The 17,273-nt window shown below is 46.0% G+C and overlaps 1 protein-coding gene across 12 annotated transcripts in view; it reads left to right on the forward strand.

The window, feature by feature from the left end:
• Nucleotides 1-17,273, forward strand: part of CASZ1 (castor zinc finger 1) — a 197,562-nt gene that overhangs the window by 144,083 nt on the left and 36,206 nt on the right. For all 12 annotated transcript variants that reach the window (XM_086921333.1, XM_086921334.1, XM_086921335.1 and 9 more), the window contains 5 exons: nucleotides 3,578-3,750; nucleotides 7,382-8,196; nucleotides 8,830-8,962; nucleotides 15,821-15,884; nucleotides 16,240-16,361. In XM_086921333.1, the coding sequence (XP_086777459.1) occupies nucleotides 3,578-3,750; nucleotides 7,382-8,196; nucleotides 8,830-8,962; nucleotides 15,821-15,884; nucleotides 16,240-16,361 (1,307 nt within the window). The remainder of the gene's footprint in view (nucleotides 1-3,577; nucleotides 3,751-7,381; nucleotides 8,197-8,829; nucleotides 8,963-15,820; nucleotides 15,885-16,239; nucleotides 16,362-17,273) is intronic.

Here is a 17,273-nt window from a genome sequence, read left to right on the forward strand (position 1 = left end):
CGATCTGGGTGTGTGCTCTAGATACCTGAGTCTGCGAAGGGGCAGTGTATGGAGGTGTGTTTGTGGGTGAGGTGGCAGTGTGGAGTGCTTGTGCCAGTGCACTGTGAGTTGCCTGTGAATGCAGTGGGTTTTTTTTCTGTGTGCTTGGTGGCAGTGCATGTGTTTGTGAGAGCACGCGGACATTTGTGTAGGCTCAATGTTGGTTAGTATTGTCTCTGCTGTTCAAGACGCCTGCTTTTTCCTTCACAAAAGTCCTCTCTGCACCAGTTCACAGGAGAGACACATACAACCCCTGAGATTCTCATCAGCACCCTTGTTTGGGCAGGAGTCAGGCAGGCTTCTATATGCCTATCCCCATTACAGGCCTCTCGGTGCAGTTCCTCCGGGTTCTTACTACCCCTTGAAGGATTTTGACCCCTCAAATGGTGCCCATGAGCGGCATACTTGACGCAGGTGAGGCCTCCTGGCACCCTTTCCCACGTGAGAGGCTTCTCAGCACCCATGCCCCTGAGGTCTGCCTCTCTGTGCCCTTCCCCCCCGGAGGCCTCTGAGCACTGTGTGCCACCACCTCACACTTGGACTAAGGTGTGATAAAGTAAACTCGGGAGCCAGGGTCGGCTACTGTCTCCCTCTCATGTCCATACTTGGTGCTGATAATGTCCCGCTCCCTGTTTACAGAAACCCTACATTTTTCCTGCTTTAACGCCGAGCTCTCGGTGCAGATTCGGCCCCAGGAGTGCTTTGTTTAATTCTTTTTTCATCCCATGCGGGTTCTGTTTTTTTTCAAGGTGTCACCGCGGAGGGCCTTTTATATTTGAAAAAGCTGGAGATTTAGAGGCTTACTTACTCATTTTGGGCATTTGTCAAAGTGTTATTATGTCCCCCTCAGCAGCGGCGGTGGGGGAGAGAAGTGACGAGGAGATGGGGAGTGGGCACGACGAGACAAGGGTGGGTGCTTGAGACAAGGGGAACAGTGGAAGGCTGGCATGGATCTCACGGGCACAATAAGGGTGCAGGTGGAATTAGGGTCGGTACGAATAGAGGGAAGGGCGTGTGGGGGAAGAAAATGAGTACGGTTAATTACTTTACTTGGGCTTTCTATAACGCGCTGCTACTCACCCGGCGGTGACGTCAGCGCGCGTGGAGGAGGGACGTGAACTTCCGGCAAGGAGTGGGGTGTAGGGAGAGGGCCAGCGTTGTTCCCTTCCCTCTGACATGCTGCAGATGTTGGCACATCACATGCCTTCTCGCTTCTTGCCATTGCTCAGCGGCACATTTTTGGATTGTCTCTGTATTTTTTACTCAATATGGCAAAGTTGCCCGGTTTCCCGGCAGATCGATGCCAGAGTGTGGACAGGGCAGCATTCCAGCGGAGCCGGGCGCGCGCCTCCCTCAGGTAAACACTGGGTTTACTGCTACTGTGCCGCAGTGGTCCCTTGACCCCCGCCCACGCCCAATGAATCCCCGGCCCCCGTGGCCCCCCGTGTGAGGTACAGAACAAGCTGTGAGAGCAGGTTTAACAAGAGACGTAGCAAAGTCAGGTCAGGTGGTACCAGGTGCGGAACATTTCTGGTCACCCCGGCTTGACAAAATGGCAAAAATATGCCATGTTGTCACCCCCCTCAGTGATGAGGCCCGCACCAACGCACTACCCTTACTAATCCACGGACGTTTAAATGTTGTCCTAGCAGGAGCGAACGGCGACAACACGTGCTAGTGCTCAGAACATCACAACATTTCACAAATATAGGCCAAGAAGGTTAGGGTGGGGACAGGGTGGCAGAAGGGTGGCTCTCTACGATGCTGGTTGTGACTCACACTGCCAGGGCAGGATCACCCATTACCTGCACAAACCTGTACACTATAACCGGCACCCCCGCCTAATTACAACACAGTGTCTGTCTGGGGTCACAGTTCATTCCTACACCCCCCTTTCTTACCAGCATGCCCTGCTCACTGAGGGCCCTACTTACTAAGATTATACGCAGAGTTTGCGTCACAAAAATGAAGCCAAACAACAATAAATCTTTTGTTACCCATTTACTTTCCAGTATAACACCTGTTTTATGCTGGAAAATCACTTGAAAGTAATGAAAAGGAGCACTTGGCGTTAGTTAGCGCCAAAGGGGCATAGCCTGAGTGGTGCAAGAGCGTTCCCATGCAACCACCCAAGGTTTCTGAATAAACCCTATTTACTTAAAAAAGTAGACACGTTTTAGCGTCGGAAAATAGCGCACATTTCAGATAGGAGCTATGAAGAAGAAATGCTTTTTTTCTCCTTTATTTGCTTACTTTGCACTGTGCAGCACACCTAGAAAGTGGGAAAATGTTTAAAGTTAGTTTAAGCATAGTATTTTGTTCTGGAAGGGTATCCTTCCAGTACAAAACCTATGCTAGACTCACAGACACCCTTGCACTATGGTGCACAGGTGTGCCTGTGGCGCGCGGCCACACATTTGTGCGCTGACATTAGAGAGAGGAGAGTGCCATAGTTCTGTAAATATGGCGCTCTCCTTCTCACACAGTGCAGCATTTGCGGCTGCTGCGCTGCGTGAGAAGCTCGTAAATCTGGCCCTCAGCTCATGGCATTCATCCCACGCCGCAGCTCCTGCTACAGTCTGTGCACCCAGTCTACATCCTGGCCCCAACCCTGTTAACTAGAGTCACATTCTGGAGGTAGCAGACCCTCTCCCATCCTTTGCTGGAGTCCCTTCATGTCCGCCCTTCAAGACTCGCCTGTCCCTCTGCATTGTGGAGATACGACCAGTGTTGTACTGGCTAGGTATACAAAATAATCCAGCACGCCAACAAGTGGTATCAATTCTTATAACAAATAAATGTTCAAAAAGAAATCAGCATGTGGTGATGTCACTTCTTTATTCAGTATTCTTTTCTTTAAAATTTACGACATGGAGTAGCCAACGCGTTTTGTCCTTACGGACTTCTTCAGGGCGAGATAATTCTTGTAATATCCTTTCTAGCGGTTCTACTTCTAATTTTCTTTTTAATATGTAGGAAAATAACAAAATTTCAAAAGGGATTCCATATGTCTCCTTAGTATAAATAGTAAGGCAACTTTATTCCAATCTGCTCCTGTAAAAGCCTTCAAAATATAGTGTTCATTTGTCTACAATCGTCCAAATTTGTGAGAAAACGCCATGTAGGCAAGGATCGTCTCCGCCGGATTCCGCGTTGGCTACTTCATGTCGTAAATTTTAAAGAAAAGAATACCAAATAAATAAGTTACATCACCACCTGCTGATTTCTTTTTGAACATTTATTTGTTATAAGAATTGATACCACTTGTTGGAGTGCTGGATTATTTTGTGTACCTAATTGTGTTTTATGGAATTTTCCATAGGGGATGTAAGGGTATTGCATCTCTGCTCCTCGGCACCCAAACTCATAACTGTAACCTTATTAGGGGATAGTTGCAGTCATCTATTACCCCATACCCTTTGTGCTTTTATTAGTGTTGTACTGGCTATTCATTATACAAATAAAAATGCAATTTGGTGTTAACAGGGCTGTGAGCTTTCAGAGCATTGCGATTGCTAAAATCTTGTCTTCTTGGCAGGTGGGCTGCAATAAGGTTTACACCAGTACCTCAGATGTCATGACGCACGAAAACTTCCATAAAAAGAACACACAGCTCATCAACGACGGCTTCCAGCGGTTCCGTGCAACAGAAGATTGTGGGACCACGGACTGTCAGTTCTACGGGCAGAAGACCACTCACTTCCACTGCAGGTGAGCAGGATGCTCTACACAAGGTGTCCTTATTCCACAGCTAAAGCTGGGGGAGCACAATGCTGCATACAAGACCCATCGCTGAACCACATATCTAACTTCCAGTGAGCAGGGCTTTAGGCAGAAGACCTGTCAGTAGACCAGATGTTCGAACTTTATACATCACCAACTTTTACTCAAAGTACTAAAACACTGCATACAGATGAAGATAAGCAGGGGGCTTTGCACAAGGCTTGTCTGTAGAACACACAATTCCAAAGCTTATGAGCATGACCGTATGCTCCAGACCTATTGCTAACACACACCTGTGAAGAGGAGCCAGGCCCTGCACACAAGACCTGTCGCAGTGTCATGCTCTCTCTCTCCATTGTGAAGGAGACCCTATACTTCACTCTAACGGAGCAGTGCACACGTCCCACCCATAGACCAGACACTTCACTGCTGGTGAGCTGTGTCCTTTGCACAAAATCTGCCAAGACTACGCAGTTCCACAGCAATGAAGCAATGCGGGTGCACAATACCTGTCCTTAGACCAAACCCTTCAGCTGATAGGCACCACAGTGTTGCACACAACATCAGTTCATGCAGCAACGATGCATCTGCAGGTGAGAAAGATCTTGTCCCCATGCGAAGGCCCATGGATAAACCGTACACTTTCACTGAAGATGGGCATAATTCTTTGCAGAAGATACTCTGCAAACCCAGTGTTGTTTTCCTGGTTTAGTGCCGTTCTGAGAAATACTCCTGGTCTCCAAGTATTTGTTATACTGCAAGTAGAGGAGGGTCGTGTCCTCCAGCATTGGCCCTTTCATAGATTTTCACACTCTTGAATACTTACCATCATAAGGCCGGGCAGCCCAAGTATATTTCTACATTTAACACATCAGAAATAAAGGCATACATTTGATACACTATTTTATGTAGCATAGCCACCTCCTTATTTGGGTTTTTTGACTACCTAATAAGGTGAACATGTTTAAAACGGACCCTCTATAGTTGGGGGCGAGCTTCGGATTTTCTGCATCCTCTCACAATTTAGGGGACTTTAAGAGTTAGCTCTGCTTCTTTGAGGTTTTTTTCTACAAACTACTTAGCCAATTTACACTAAAAACTGGGTACAACTTAATCACTACTTCTGATATTGATGAGCCAATTTTTTCAGAACATTTTACTGCCTCGTGAGATAAAGTTCCCACAGTCTAGGTTGATGCCTCGGGGAGTTTCAGTCCCTGATGTCTGTTCCTGTATAGGGAAGCGAAATAAGGAATGACATGTTTAATGTGTAAGATCTTCTCTTAAAAAATGTAAAGAGAAAGGAAAAAGGGCATCTTTCTTACATTCCACTTCTCGAGAATTTACTGACATAGTTTTAGCTATCTCTTCCTTACAAATCATCCCGGTAAAGAAGAGTCATCAAAAGAAATTGAAAGTGCAAGTTGTTAGTGCGTATAAAAGAGTCAACAGTCTTGACTTGGACTAAGCTGTTAAATTTGCTTGTTTTTCTCTCCTCACCTCTGAGATCTTTATTGGCACTGCCCATTGCTATGATCTGTTCTTTGATGATGCAGAAAGGGACAGTAATGGTTGTAGCATATAAATCTCTTCAGCACCATCCTCAGAAAACCTCATTAATCATACGGCTATGGCTTTTCGGCATCCCCGTCATTGACATCCCCTTGTCTACTAGGAACCCCTCATTGACAACTCCTTCTCTGCCAATAACGGCCCTATCCATTGCCATCATGCTCATACATTTCCAGGTTCCTTTTGACTACAGGTTTACTTGTTACAGGAAATGATCCTCGCCTAATTTCTTAAAACATCCTACTAGTACCTTGTAATTCCTATCAAGATAAACACCGTTTTGACAGATGTTGAGATGTTTCTCTAATTAAGAAAATGCATTGTAACTAGGAGGAGGACCCGTAAGAGGCCCTGCAACATCAGCAATTTTCATGTCTTCATAGAAAACCTTTGGAAATGTTCAACCTTAGCATGGATACAAGGGAGAGACAGTCCCTACTTTATGACCTCCTTGAGAATTAGATTAAGTAAGTGAAGACCATTCTGCTTGTAGATGTTTTATGGGGTGAATGTTTCTTGACCATTACGTTTTTCCTTCTCAGTAAGCCTAACTGAGAAGCATAAAGGTCACAGAGACACCTCTAGAGTACTTTCCTTACTGGATCAAGCCCAGACAGATTGCGTGGTCTCCGAATTTGCACAAAAACATTCCATGAATTAATCTGTGCCTCTAGATGAAAAAAAATGGAGGGGCCTTAATATATGTTGGCAGATCTCGGTACTAGCCATTAGGGGCTTGTCAGTTTGGGCGTGATATGACAGCTCAAGTTTGGAAACACTTGTCACAATTTCTTGAATTTCTGCTGAAGATAAGAAAACCTGAAGACAAACCCATTTTGATTGAAAGGGAGTAACCGACTAATAATCATATTGACATTTCGACGAGTATCTCGGGCATAGGCTGACATCAGCTAACCAATGAACAGGACTGATTTTGTAGTACCATTGTCTAGAAGTGTAGGATAAACATTTATATATGCTGTGAAATTTCGATCACTGGTTGGGCAAGAAAATAGGCGGCACAGAATCAGTATCTGTCTATTGCCAGTGACATGCTTATGAGGGTCTCTCAGACTGGAGCGGTATGCACTTGCAAGACACCATAGAATTTATTTCTGCAATCAGTCCGCCTTGTCGGTGACTATCAAGAATCATGTCTTTTAAAAAAAAAAAAAAAAACAGCTCTTTGGTTTCTGGGAGCACACATTGATACAAACATGCAAGGCCTGGCTCCATTGCACATTTGGAGAACAGAGCCAAGTGTTCAGACTCTACTCATCTTAGCCAGAAGCTTCAGGCAGAACTTCATTTGGTCAGTAGAAAAACACAAAATGCTGTTGGGATTATTGTTCTTCTGTAGTCCTGTTTCTCAATGCATGTTTTCACAGGACTACGATTGAGATGCAACTGGATGCTTCATGACATTAGATTCTAGGATGCTTAGAGGATCAATTCAAGCTGGTGCGAAAACTCAAAGTGACCCCGGCCTGATGCCAAATCCTGGAAAATGGGGGGATAACACTGCATTTTCAAGATACAGACCTATACAATAGGCAGGCTTCACATATTGCTTGTAGAGGTTATCCTATCTAAAAATGAAAGGCTTCTGGACAGATCAGTACATACGAAATAAACAGAAACAAGAGAGAACAAGACAACTAGTCCTGTCCCTGGAAGGTCAAACTACTCGGAAGCCATTCTATACAGCATACACAACTGTGCACCACCTTCCAGGGTTGTTAATAGTCCTAGAAGATGCACCTGCCAGGCAAATCTTTTTTTGCATCAGAACTAGGTATACTGTTGTACTGAATGTACAGATTATTTCCAGTCAGGAGACTGGAAATGATCTAAAAGCACTTAAATCTGTTAAGTGTACAACGCTGAAGAATTGTAGTTACAGGTAAGTAACTTTTTAATATGACTCCATTTTATTCTCACTTCACCCTCTACACTGAGCCTCTACCCCCTGAGAGAATGCCCCCGCCTTTCCCTGAGTAAGCGTGCTGCCCTTTCTCAGTACCCCTTTCTTTGTTTCTCTCTTCAGGAGGACTGGCTGTGCCTTCACCTTCAAGAATAAATGCGACATTGAGAAGCACAAGAGCTACCACATAAAAGATGATGCTTATGCCAAAGATGGGTTCAAGAAGTACTACAAGTACGAGGAGTGCAAGTATGAAGGGTGTGTCTACAGCAAGGCTACGAACCACTTCCACTGTATACGTGCTGGGTGTGGCTTCACTTTCACTTCCACCAGCCAGATGACCTCTCACAAGCGCAAGCATGAGCGTCGGCATGTCCGTAGTGCCGGTGTTCTAGGCCTGCCTTCCGCACTCACCGGTATCAAAGATGAGCCCGATGACTCCAGCAACGATGACCTCATTGACTTCTCGGCCATTAGTAGCAAAAACTCTAGCCTGAGCGCCTCCCCCACCAGTCAGCAGTCTTCCGTGTCTGTCATTCTCCCTAGCGCAGGAGGGCACTCTTCTCCGCAGACCTCCAAGCCTAGCAACCCCATGCCAAGTGCGAGCAAGATGTCCACCCTTTTGTCTCAGACCTTGCCCAGCAACATGCCTATGAGTCTTTCCCTATCCAATGCGGCACTTTCTGGAACCAGCCCATTCTACCGCCTGAATACATCACTTCCTGTCAGTGGGACCAATCTGATGAGTGTGATTTCTTCCAGTGCTGCCCAGGCAGAGTGCCCATCCCAAACAGGCTCCAGATCCAGTGATACTCCCATCTCATCACTCACGAGCACCTCCATCATGGACAGGATCTCCGCCAGCAAAGGTCTCATCTCACCCATGATGGCCAGACTCGCAGCTGCTGCCCTGAAGCCAGCTGCGACCACAGAATGTGGTGAGTATGTGTAGTCTGTATTATGTTGGGGGTTGGATTGTGCCTCAAATGGAAAAAGACACACAATGCGGCTGATCTTTTCAAGGTCAAGCCCTCTTTTTCTGTGTTATGCTCAGAGAGCTCTCAATACAGGCACTGGGTACGAACCTCATACCTGCCTGATCTCACACTCGGTTTGTCTATGCAGACACTTGTCAAAACCGGTCTGCCTTCACTGTGCTTCTGGTATGTCTTTTCAAGCCGGCAACTGTCGGTTTGCTCTGTGGTTGTAGTCTGCCCCTTGCATTCCCTCCCTATGTTTGTTTCCACTTTGCAGCCAGTATCCCTTTCAATGCAGGGACCATGCATGTCTTATCTATCTGTCCTCGCGGTGTGTCTTTCATCCCAGCCTAACTGCCCACTTGATGCCGCTCACTACAGATACTGGGCACACTGCCTCCATGTGATGTGCTATTTGTAGGTTTCTCACTGCAAATGCCCGACACCTCGTTGTGCATTTACTGTGCTCACTGTTGTTCCTTATTGTACACAGAGTGCACCTCTGTGTGCCTACACTGTGGTCCTGGAAGGCCTCTCTCTACAGACACTTGATTCCTCCTCTGATTCCTGCTCACTGTATGTCTTTCATTACAGGTCCTGGGCAACCTTTGTCTCTAGGGTGGATGAATTCAGCACACATAAAACAGGAGGCTTCGGAAGACATGGTGGCACAAAGTCAGAATGCCTTGCAAGAGCAGACTCTGGATCTCAGGGTGAAGGAAGAGAGGTGAGCAGGACACGTATGTATAGTATGAGTGATGGAGATGGGTCAACAACCCTGAGTTCAAGTGAGCCCGTCAGAAGTCCTTGCTCTTGTCCCAAAAAAGGCCCAGTCACTCAACCAATCAATCAATCCATTTATAAAACGCACTACTCACCCGCAAGGGTCTCAAAGCGCTGAAGGGAGGGGGGGGGTCGCTACTGCTCGAATAGCCCGGTCTTGAGGTGTTTCCTGAAGGTGAGTTGGTCCTGGGTCAGTCGTAGGTGTGCAGGGAGGGAGTTCCATGTCTTGGCGGCCAGATAGGAGAATAATCTTCCTCCCGTGGTGGTTCTGCGAATCCGTGGGACGGTGGCGAGGGCGAGGCTGGCGGACCGGAGCTGGCGGGTAGGAGTGTAGAACGAGAGGCGGTTGTTGAGGTATTCGGGGCCCATGTCGTGGAGTGCTTTGTGTGCGTTGGTGAGGAGCCTGAACGTGATCCTCTTGCTGACGGGGAGCCAGTACAGGTGTCTCAGGTGGGCAGATATGTGGCTGTGGCGAGGGATGTCGAGGATGAGTCATGCGGAGGCGTTCTATATGCACTGAAGACGTTTCTGAAGTTTGGCTGTGGTTCCTGTGTAAAGGGCGTTCCCATAGTCCAGTCGGCTGGTGACGAGGGCCTGGGTGACCGTTTTTCTGGTTTCGGTGGGGATCCACCGGAAGATCTTTCGGAGCAGGCGCAGGGTGTTGAAGCATGAGGATGAGATGGCGTTGACTTGTTGGTCATGGTGAGGGAGGAGTCCTAGATGAATCCCAGGTTGCATGCGTAGTCCGTGGGTGTCGGGGCGGTGCCCAGCGCTGTGGGCCACCAGGAGTCGTTCCAGGCGGATGGGGTTTGTCCGAGGATGAGGACCTCCGTCTTGTCTGAGTTCAGTTTCAGCCGACTGAGCTTCATCCATTCTGCAACGTCTTTCATTCCTTCCTGGAGGTTGGTTTTGGCGGTGGCTGGGTCTTTGGTGAGGGAGAGTATCAGCTGGGTGTCGTCGGCGTAGGAGATGATGTTGAGATTGTGTTTGCGTGCGATGGCGGCGAGGGGGCTCATGTAGATATTGAAGAGGGTTGGGCTGAGGGAGGAGCCTTGGGGTACACCGCAGATGATCTTGGTGGCCGCGGAGCGGAATGGCGGGAGGCGGACTCTCTGGGTTCTGTTGGAGAGGAACGAGGTGATCCAGTCCAGGGCTTTTCCTTGAATCCCAGTGTTGTAGAGGCTGGTTATTAGGGTGCAGTGGCAGATGGTATCAAAGGCGGCTGAGAGGTCTAGGAGGATGAGGGCGGTTGCCTCCCTGTTGTCCATCAGGGTCCTGATGTCATCGGTTGCTGCGATGAGGGCGGTCTCTGTGCTGTGGTTGGCTCGAAATCCGGACTGGGATGGGTCGAGCGAGTTGTTTGTCTCGAGGAATGCAGTCAGCTGTTTATTGATGGTCTTCTCAATGACTTTTGCCGGGAAGGGAAGAAGAGAGATGGGGCGGAAGTTCTTGAGGTCTTTAGGGTCTGCTGTGGGTTTTTTCAGAAGGGCTTTGATCTCTGCGTGCTTCCAGCTCTCTGGGAAGGTGTCTGCCACAAAGGAGTTGTTTATGACGTTCCGGAGGTGGGGTACGATGATGGTGTCGGCTTTGTTGTAGATGTGATGGGGCATGAGTCGGAGAGCCAGAGTGGATGGTGTTCATGACGTGGGTGGTACCTTCTGTGCTGATAGGGGTCAAGGCGCTGAGGGTGGTGGTGGGGGTCATTGGTTTGGTGACTGGAGGCGGAGTCTGGGCGTCAAAGCTGTCGTGTATATCTGCGATCTTGCGGCAGAAGAACGTGGCGAGGGAGTTGCAGAGGTCTTGCGACGGTGTGATGTCGTTGTTGCTGGCGCTGGGGTTTGAGAGCTCTTTTACGATGTTGAAGAGTTCCTTGCTGTTGTGGGTGTTGTTGTCCAGCCGTTCTTTGAACGATGTCCTTTTGGTGGTGCGGATCAGCTGGTGGTGTTCGCGAGTGGCGTTCTTGAGGGGTCATGTTTTCTGTCGTCCGTTCGTGGCGCCAGGTTTTTTTGAGAGTACAGCAGGATTTCTTTGAGTCTTTGAGGGCGTCGGTGAATCATGTGGTTTTCCTGTTTCTGGTCTTGCCTGGGGGGTTCTTCAGTGGAGCAAGGTAGTCGGCGCAGTTGGTGATCCACTGTGCGAGATTGTGAGCTGCGTCGTTGGTGTCAGAGCTTCGGCTGGTGGGTTCTGGCTCAGTGATGTGGTTAGCTGGTCTGTGGTGACTTTGCTCTAGCATCTGCGGGGGATCTGTTGCGTGCAGTGGTGGGATGTAGTCTTCGTGAATGTGAAGTGGATGCAGCTGTGGTCGGTCTAGTGTAGTCCTGTGGAGTGGCTGAAGGAGACGTGGTTGCTGGCGGAGAAGATGGGGTCCAGCGTGTGGCCGGCGTAGTGGGTGGGGGTGTTCACCAGTTGCTTGAGTCCGAGGTTGTCGAGGTTGTCGAGCAGGGTGGTGGTGTTGTTGTCGTTCTCCAGGTGGAAGTTCAGGTCCCCTAGGAGGATGTATTCTGGTGAGGTTAGTGCATGCGGGCTGACGAAGTCGGCGATGGTTTAGCTGAATTGTGTGCACGAGCCCGGGGGTTTGTAGATGAGGGTTCCTCTGAGTGTGGTTTTGGGGTCGGTGTGGATCTGGAAGTGTAGGTGTTCGGCGGCGGAGAGTGTGTCTTCGGCATTGGTCGTGACGCTGATGGTGTTCCTGTAGAGTACTAAAGGTCGCTCCATAGTGAAAAAAGATTCTGTGGTTTTATGTTCCTCCTCATTTCCCTAAAACACGTGGGTCATCCATTTACGTGATGAGCTGGACAGTATTTAATGCTTTGTTACTGAATATTGATACCCAAGATTATTTGGATCTCTCTACACTACCAAGTCTCTCCCTCAAATGAATGATGCCGCCTCAGCTCTTCAATTCCTAATTCTTTCCTAGAGAGATGGAGCCACATTGACTCATTGCCTAGGAGCAACGCAAGCCCTTTTTGTCCTACTTAGGGATTATACGTTAAATCCTCTACGGGTTCACGCTTTGAATAATTTCGTCAGTCTAGGAATACTTGTCTATGAGAAATCCCAAAGCATTATACATTTTTGAAACATGCTAACTCTGTAAAAGAGTTTTCACAAGTAAATTTTTCATTTTTATGTCTAAGCTCCTTTTTATCATTTAAAAGTATGGGTCATTGGGCTACAGATACTTTGGTAGAGGAATTGCCACATCGGACGATACAGGCACTGTTCGCTGTGCCGGAGCCTCAGTAACACACCTTACTCTTATAGTATATGTGTAAGTTATTCTTAGGCATCCCCAGGCACTTGTTTTCGGGGGTGGTGGTGGTCCAGATTTAGAGGTTTATTTATTCTGTGACTGACGCCTGGTTCGCCATCCTTACAGTTTTTTTGAGCCATTCAGAGGTGGGCGAAGCACCAGGTTTCCGCTGGTGGAGTCCCAGTAGCTCCCCCAACAGAAACCTTTGCCCAGCAGTTAAGCCACTACACGTCCATAAGTCACTGCATCAACAGCACTCCCCTGATTTAGGGCTATCCTTTAGATACACATTTTTACTGTTCTGTCCTGCATTGGAAACTACAGAAGCGGCCCCCACGAACTGGAATAAATCTTCCTGCACATCAGGGTACATTGATTTTCCCTTTTCCATAAATAAACCTCTAAATTAGAGGTGTGATAGTGCAAAACAAAACGTTGCCCATTTGCCATTCGTCGAAATATCAGTTTTGACAAAAAGGCTTCCAGCGCATCAGAATGAACTTTTGGCAAAACTATTCCCACCGCATTGGCAGGGATATTTGAAGTATGCTGAATGGTCTTCGACTAAGAAGGTGGAGGGGATGGCCACACATTCTAAATGCCCTCCGCCTAGTCGAGAAACTAGACCCTTTATTTCAGGTCCCACCACTAAGGATAATGTAGTTGTATCAGGAATTGAAAGAGGGGTCTGAATATCAATGCGCACTGATCCTTTGATTATGCATTTAGAGGCAATGTAAATCCACGCCATGTTTGAAGGGTGACCCAGTTCTATCGAGTTAAATTCTATGGACATTCCTTGGGAGTCTTCATTGTCTAAATTAAGAGGAGCCCCAAAGTGGTTATCAGATCCATCTAGGGAAGAATCTAGGATGTTTTCATGACCAGGTGGCGACAACCAGGTGAGTACTTGGCCTAATTGTGGGGAACATTCTCAAGTGCCTAGTCCAGGGAAAACTCGGAATCCCCATGCCTAATTCAAGGAACAGCTATTTGGCACTTTCAGTGCCCAACTTTGCAGACGACCTGGAGATTATATGGCCTCAATATGCTTGCTGTTTTCCGATTACCCATCTTGTATTGCGTACACTATCAAGACAATACCGAAGGAGGTTCATATAATGGTTATGTGCCATGGAAACCACCAAAGTACCAAGACTCCATTATAGTAAGAAAGCTTCTACCAGTACTGTTTGCTGATCAAGAGTTTCCAGCACACATCTAACGACCCAGTGCCAGCCCAAAACCTCAGATTCTGCAGAATCTATTAGGTCGGTTGGAACAGCATACTCGAAGTGACTAAGCAAATTTGGCACAAGCTTTATGATCTGCACTAGACCCACCTAAAAAGGTTTAGATCTCACAGAAGGGCATGTGGCTCAACGCATTCATCAGTTCTGACTGGTGTGATGTGAGCTACTTTTGGCTGCTCCCAGACTGCTGAGCAGATCATGATTTTGTATTTTTTTTGCCAGAGTTGCGTGTGCTTTAACTTTGTACTATTTGTGGTCATAAATGATTTCTCCCTTTAGAAGCCTAGGATTGACCACTAAGAAGAAGGTTTAGATAGAAGCCTCCCTCCTAACGAGTAGGTGGTTACAACAATCTTTTAGAAAGTCACTTTAGGGTTAAGATAATGTTCTCGGCATCCCTGTATGAAGTTCTTTGCTGTCATCTACAGGAAACAGGATGCAAAAACTCTTCTGGGCCTGTTGTATTACACGTACACATGCTTCAAAGTTATACCCCTCTAGTTTTATAAGCTCACCCTTAAGGACAATACAAGCAATGTATTTCCTTTAGCAGGTTTAATAACATGTTCCAGAAACTCCACAACAGATGAGTCTCTTCCTCCTCTTTTCACAAGAACAAGGAGCAGAACTGATTATGCCTTATTCGCAAAGGTTCCCATCAATAATCAGGGACCATTGTCATGAGCATGAATAAGAGTCCCACTCTATGTGAGTGGACAGTGAACATCATTCAAGACCCTTAGGTCACCTCAGTAGTGTGAAAAGGGTTTAATTTTCTTGTTTCCTATTTCCTATAACCTCCAACTCCATCTCCACACCACAAAGGAGATGCTCCAGAGAAATAGTTAAAATCAAAAAACTCCACCAGCTTAAGTATGCTTTGGGTCCTTTGCAGTAAAAAATATAAAACCGAAGGGCTGAGTATTGTTGCAAATCTTTTCTAGTGCAATCAATAACTTCCACTGGATAATGTCAAAAATATTATGGCAAAAAGGGAATTGGCTCAGCTTCAGTGATCACTTAGCTACCTGACCACCACTCAGTAGCAAGAAATGCTCCCTACAACACAAAGGTGCTTCCCTTTTGGGACGAACTCGGCTCCAATGGCTTTAACCAGCGCCCATTGCACTAGTCAATGCAATATGAAACGTTAACGAGGCACATCTTCCTCTATTTAGATGACTGGTGAATTAGCCACTTGCCCAACACAGCCTTAAAACAACTGCAACACATTCTGGAGTATTATTGTCTGCCTGTTGGTGAACAAATCAAATATTTGTTAACTCCATATACAAAACTACCAATTTTTGCAATGGTTGGTGGTTGCAAAGAGTATGACCACCATCAGTGAGTTTCCTCTGACCAGACTCCACACCAGGAAACAGAGGTTAATTCCCCCCTCATTTGAATCCATATGAGTGCCCTTTAAAAAGCATTTTTGCGATATAAGTATTAATTCAAGAAAGTTATCTTAAACTCAGGAAAATAAATCTGCAAAATGTTCTGTTCTGCCTTATAGATGCAGACTTTACCTGGTCAAACTGTGCTTGGAGTTCAGGTTGGGCTACCAGGGACCCCTAAATATTAATTACTTGGTCATTAGAGAATAGCAGTTGGTAAAGATTGAAGTGTCAAGTGTTGGTGACCCTTCTGTTTGTCAATTTAAGTTAGGACAAGTCCCCATTACAGGCAAGTTCACTGCATAATAAAGGAGGACCAAACCTGCAGAAGGGGAGTGTTTACATGCTTACGTGGGTTGCACCACGCAATGGATGACACAACCAATGACTGTTATATCCATTGGGAGGATTAATGAAGTGAGGTAGGTGCTAATTCAGAGTTCCAGTGCCATCAACAAGCCACCCACAACTTTACTTACACAATTGATTCTTCTTTTCTAATTTGGACAGATACAGCCTGGGTTGGATGGTGTGTATAAAGGGCTGCAGGTACTTACGATTGTTTATGAAGTGGAGAGGCCTTTTTTTGCTCAATCTGGTGTGCAGAAGAAACTGTTAGGGACCCTTTCAGCTCTTTCATTTTGTGTGATCTAGGAGATGGTCAGATGCCAGCTACTGTGGATCCTAGCACAAACCTGCTGAAGTACGCCAGTGGGACTTGTTGTAGAGTAGATTCCACATATATGCCATACCACAGGCACTTGCACCAGTTTGGATGGTTGGGCGGAGGGGGGGGGTGGCGTCACAGGAGGTGGGTAGGCCAGTGTTCAATTGCATAGTAGCCATATGGACTGATTCCACTGCTCTGAACTATGAAACATTGTGTTTTCCAGTATTGAATCCAACAACTATCCTCCCATGGGGAATGCGTCTCTTCTGACATTGCAGATGACTAAGGTAAGACAAATGTAAGCTAACAGGCAACAATTTATGGGCTGTGAGAATTGATTATGGTGGCAGAGGGATATGTGAGTTAAGTGATGGTGGCCTTAGAGGGTAAACTTATTGACACGTTGTTGGACTGCGTCACCCCATATCACTTAGTTTCTCACCTTCTTCATTTTACCCTGATTATATACCATCTTCCTAACGCACTTCTGCCTCAATCTTACTCTATTTTCATACCTTATCTCATAACCCGACACTTCTATTGGGTTGTATCCCACTTTCTGGTCCATAGCTTCTCTGTGAACCCTCTATTTTTGTCCCTGTTTGTAAAACCTTTAACAATGAGTTCTTGTGACCATGGCAGATGCAGACTTCGGAGGTGGGTGAGGGCACCACGCTGAGTGTGAAGGCAGAGTCTGAGGTTGGCGACTTGGGGGAGGCTGAAGGAGTCAAGGCTCCAGAGCCCTGGAAGACTTATCTGCAAAGGTACATATACTGCCCTGAGGAGAGGTATCACTCCTGTCCATACCTAGTGCCTTGGATACCTTAGAATTTAATCCACTTAAAGTACAAAGCAGTACATGTGGAGGGTCTTTCAAAGACTGAATACACATAAGGCCTGGAAATAACAAAATACAAATGTTGGTCACATTAAGTCCTCAAATTAAGTATGTATTAAATCATTAAAAGTAACTACATTTATAAATATTTTTTTATCAAGAATTTAAGAAAAATGATCACCCATACTAACAATTTTATTTTTAGTTAATATTTACTAAACTTGGTTAAAAGTTACATTTAAACACTTTTTTAAGTTTAATGTATTTTTTTAAATTATATTTATTATTAAAATAAAATTATGTGTATATATATATGTATATATATGTGTAATACATTAAAATCAACATGCACTTATATATAATTTTAAATGTTGAGCAAATTAACTTAACAGTTATTCCTGTGAGGTATTATTTTAATTCCATGTTCCATTATTCTCTATGGAAGCCTGTTGCAGTTTAGTGTTTGGCCATGTGTGGTACTTAACTTACTCCAAGGCTGGGCAAGACTATATCTACACCTGTTTTAACACTTTTAGGGCTGTAGTAACTTTAGAAGTGTATTTTGTGAATTGCAATTGTCTTCTTTTGTGAGTTTGTTTTGTTTGTATTGGCATGCCCCTCCCAAAGCCTTGGTTATATTTGTTATTTCTTGCATTTACTAGTAGGTATTTCATATTCTGTCCCACCCACTTTTACTACAAAAACATAGACTTCTAAATGCAGCTATATCCACCATGCTGACAGATTTCTGAACAGTAAGGTTTGTGAATTGCATTTTGTAGCACAAGTAGTACTACTGTAGCACAAAATGCAGTTTGTGAATCGGACCCATAATCTA

Source organism: Lissotriton vulgaris, chromosome 5, assembly GCF_964263255.1.
Source record: "Lissotriton vulgaris chromosome 5, aLisVul1.2, whole genome shotgun sequence".
Classification (NCBI taxonomy): Eukaryota; Metazoa; Chordata; class Amphibia; order Caudata; family Salamandridae; genus Lissotriton; species Lissotriton vulgaris.